We start from the raw sequence: 4725 nt of genomic DNA, 5'->3' as shown, positions 1-4725 counted from the left end.
ACACGTTTAGATTGAATGGTAATTTATAATCAATCACAAAAACGTCGAATCTGAATCACTTGAAAAAAACACGGGGGTGCTTAACTTTTTTCCAGGTGTATACTATGGGACTGCTCCCTCTCTACTGTATGAAAATGAATTGCACCAGAGCATAGTAACCTTTTGATATTTTGCACTATGATTGGCTCCGATTCAACGAGATACTTTCAAATCAACATAATACTTATAAAAATACAGGTAGCCATATTATTCTTAAAAGTATTATGGTAAATGCACCGATGGCTTCCAGGATAGGAATGCCAAATGTGAAAAAACAAAAGTTTTGGGTGGTGAAAGCTATTTCATGCAATGGACTGAGGCAAAATATTATGTTCCAGTGGGATATATGTTGGAAGAATGTATGTAAAACAAATACTGTTGATAATAGAAGCTGTTGAGGTAGCAAACCTGCACCCTTCAAAAGTAATATTAAGTAACTCAGGAGATGCTGTTTTACATGGCTATCCAGTAGAAATCTTGCTAAGAACAGGTGTGAATGTTACCTCCAGATCAGTAAAATACAAATCAGTACAAGTTGGCCTCAATCAATATATAGCTGCTTAAAAACCAGTGCTTAGGAAATTTAAGCCAAACCAAAAGGCTGAAATGAGCATCAGATATCAGACAATGAGACATGCAAAGCTGGAGGAGAGTACCTCTTTACAAATAAAACAAATTGTTTGGAAACAATCAACAAGCATTTGTTCAATGACAGAAAGGAGAATGTTCATGCAGTCAACATACAACATCTACAGTGAAGCATTCTGGGAGACCAATACAAGTGTGAGCTAAATCGTTTTGGAGATCCACATAAAAGTGATGGCAACCAGACTGCTGACAGATAACATCATATATTTCCATTCTCATGAGAACAAGATATGTTTGGCTGCCAGTTTTGATTTCATTCCCACACTCAATCCCTTTTTTGGCTACACCTTTTTTTCCACATTTAAGGTGTTTTTGATCAGACAAAGGGACACTCACTACCATGGCTTGGCTTGCACAAAGTACCAGTATGAATATTATTAAACCAATATAAGCTTATATGGAAACTGAAAGGTAAAATGGCAACCAAATAACTTTTGCTGAATTGTGAGGAGTAATAAATAATGTTCGGTATATCATTACACAATCATATATTGATAAATTTATGTCACTTAAAAACAAGGTGTAAAACTGTTTTAAAGTAGATAGAGAATATTAATGCATTGCACAACTTGTTTGCTTTTTGCTTGTATTTTTTGGATTAACATATCGTGTTGATGGTAAATTAATCATTTATAGTTGCACGAATTCACTGTTTATCACTCCTGTATGTGTATCATCTGTGTGTTTCAGTAATTATCTTCAATATTGCAAACAAAATGGTAGTTTGAAGCCAAAATAAAAAGAAACAAAATTACTGTAGTCTTTTCTGTTTATATAGTTTGCTCATTATACATACTTATTATTATACAGAATTAAAATTGGCAAATGTTTTATCATGAAAGTACGAAACTCTAGAACAAGTCTGGAAAACTTCATTCATCAGCTTTCCCTACTTTTGATTCTAGACGTTCATGAAGTTTTCCAGAAAGTTAAAAAATTTTCAGTACCCCCAGTCTTTGTTGAGCAATACAAAAAAAATTGTGCAAGTATTATTTTTTTAGTTGCATGACTGTGAAGAAGAAATTCTGGTTTACATATATTTATAAAGTTTGATTATCAAGAATGTAAGATATGATTTAAAATCATTTTCAAAATAACTTGTATTTTGCCACTAAGAGAAACAACTCCAAAATCCTAGCACTAGTAAGAATTTCAATCTGCATCTATTTATTTGAGGCAGGTACTTACTTCTAGTAGCTGTAAATAAATATTTATTCTTGAAAATATGCCACATCAGCAGTGAATAAGAAAGAACATCAAGTTAAAAAATAACCTCCTCTAAAATCATCTAGTCATTCTTGTTCCTACAGTTCATTTTGTATAGTTCAACTCAGAATGAAAGTATCATCTGGCATCTTCTGCTTTTTGCTATTTCTCAGACATTGTCATCCTTAAAGGTAACACATTTTCTAATCCCATGTAACCAACTTGATGTGTGTAACATTAGAAATAGCCTGATCTACTTCCTGTATTAGTTGCTTCTTTCTATAGATCTAATTAAACAATAATAATCACGGTGTAATAGTCTAGGGTTAATGTAACACAAAAGATATGTGAAATTCAACCGAAAACACTTGAGTGAAAAAAGGTTAAATTCTGCTTTAGCTAATAAAGCAACTTGGCATTACATTGCATCGTGTTATTCGTGTACCGTGAAACTTGTATTTACATTTCATTTGGCTCCTAATTCAACTAAGAATTATCACTGAGTTACAAGGAACAAAATGTGATGTGGTGAATTGAGAGCTAAACTGGATGTATTACAATTAATGCAACGTGAGTAATGCCACGTTTGTTTATTTTGTTGTGTTTGTGAGATATCATATACTGTTTGAGTTAAAGTAAAAATTTGGATTTCTGTTTTCACTCAAGTATTTCTTTAACAAACAAAATATTTCAGCTTTCTCTAACCTTTAACAAATTTATATTTTTCAAATACTCCATCTTACCTGTCTTGTGAGTTCTTTGGCATCTTCTGAACGTCTCTCCGATTCTTTCAGCAATTTCCGTAGCCTTAAAGCCTATAGGTAAAAGACACATCATAGAGATTTAAGTACTGTTTAAAAATTTATTTACCAAAACTTAAATACACACCCATTTTCTGCTAGATATTCATGAATAACAAATGCAGCTACAGTATGTTAAAATCTGAAAACACAAAGAAATGGTTAAATACACTAACAGAAAAAAAAGCATTGATGCACACCTTAAAGACTCAAAAATATTGAGAAAAGTAGCTACTTTGCTCTCTCTGACACCTCAGTCCAACCACAAATCACCATTGGGCATTGAAGCTGGTTTGTTGAATTTCAAACATAGCTATTTGAAGGCTATGTACGTTAGCCGCTATTAATTTTTCAAGTGACAGGAATTTGGTTCGTCAACACCAACTTCAGGGCTACTCTTGTCAGACCAAATTGTGGGATTTGACTATCACTCTTGTAACATATTAACAGCCCCAGAGCACAGTTTTCTAGCAGTAATAAAACGTGAACCTCAGTTCCACATTCTGGCACCCTAACCATTAGGTCGTGCTTGGCACAAGGCATTAACGTAAAATGTAACACCGAACAGCCAGCAGTAAACATACTTTTCCATATGTCAAACCTATAGATTTTGTAACAGTCAGCTGCTCTGAACTTGTATTTATACATGCTTATAGTAGCAGTGAAATAGTACTTTATGGCCTCAGCAATCACGAGAAGTCATTAAGAAAATACAAGTAGAAATAGTGAATCAGCTTAATCTTTTTTGAATAATTTTTGTTATTATATCAGATAGTTTTGTCTGGTACTTAGTGACAACTGCTGTTGTTAACTTTATGTATAAAAAAAACACAAACAGAACCACATATATAGTGAAGAACATGCTTATTTTCAATAACATTGAGGAACATTATTACAATAATAAAATAAATCAGCAATGAAGTAACATTTACAGTTAAAGTAAATCCTGAAACATATACTTACAGTTAAAATGCTCATCATATAAAGAAAGTAACCAGATACTTTACAGTTAACCGAATGTTGACAGGGTTGGTTCAATGGACTAACCTTGTATTGGAGAAGAAATTTTGACTATAATTGCAAATTTACTATGTATATCTACATGAAATGTGCAAGTTTTAGTAAAATGTACAAGTCTGTTTTACATAAAAATCAGATATGTTACAAAAGTATTTGTACTCAAGATATGTCTGTGAATTAATGACATCAGTCTGACTCAGGCTCTGACAAGTCAGAGTGCTAGGTGAAAAACAGAAATACTTTTGTCTATAGTACAATTTGCATATTGCATTTGTATAACCTCTGAAATCTCTTAAATGCATATCTACTGTTTTTGTCAGTATTCCTGTATATTGTACAAGTGGACCTGCATTCTTCTTTAACCTGAAAAATACACACACACACACACACCTGTAAAAAGTGCCAGGGTTTCATTGGGCTTCTACAAACTGTATTACACAATGTCATATTTAGTTTGGGAAGACGTATAATAAATGTTTCTGGAAGTACACTAGCTATATTGCCTATAACCTCTACACACAACATTAGCAAAAAACATGAAACAAGCTACATATGAAAACAGAACGTGTGCATGTGATTGGCAAATCAGGTGCTCATGCTTGAATAAATACTTTAACTATACAAATATGGTGTATGATTAAGCTCATAATGTTATTTAATTCTGCTACATTAATTAAACCTCACTGACTTTATGTGCAAACATTCTGAACATAAGCAACACCAGTAGTCTTGCATCAAAGTAGGCATGAAAAATTCACCAAAATTAAACAGATATGTTTGTTTGTTTTGAATTTCGCGCAACGCGACACGAGGGCTATCTGTGCTAGCCATCCCTAATTTAGCAGTGTAAGACTAGAGGGAAGGCAGCTAGTCATCACCACCCACCGCCAATTCTTGGGCTACTCTTTTACCAACGAATAGTGGAATTGACCATCACATTATAACGCCCCACGGCTGAAAGGGCGAGCATGTTTGGTGTGACGGGGATTCAAACCTGCGACCCTCAGATTGT

The 4725-nt window shown here is 33.6% G+C and overlaps 1 protein-coding gene across 1 annotated transcript in view; it reads right to left on the bottom strand.

Moving 5' to 3' along the window:
• LOC106468294 (protein CIP2A-like) overlaps nucleotides 1–4725 on the bottom strand; it is an 88995-nt gene that overhangs the window by 6346 nt on the left and 77924 nt on the right. The window contains exon 19 of the mRNA XM_022396633.1: nucleotides 2637–2708. Within this exon, the coding sequence (XP_022252341.1) occupies nucleotides 2637–2708 (72 nt within the window). The remainder of the gene's footprint in view (nucleotides 1–2636; nucleotides 2709–4725) is intronic.

This window comes from Limulus polyphemus, unplaced genomic scaffold (genome assembly GCF_000517525.1).
Source record: "Limulus polyphemus unplaced genomic scaffold, Limulus_polyphemus-2.1.2 Scaffold2951, whole genome shotgun sequence".
Taxonomy (NCBI): Eukaryota; Metazoa; Arthropoda; class Merostomata; order Xiphosura; family Limulidae; genus Limulus; species Limulus polyphemus.
The sequence above is the reverse complement of the archived record's forward strand: the minus strand, read 5'-3'. Positions and strand labels throughout refer to the sequence as shown.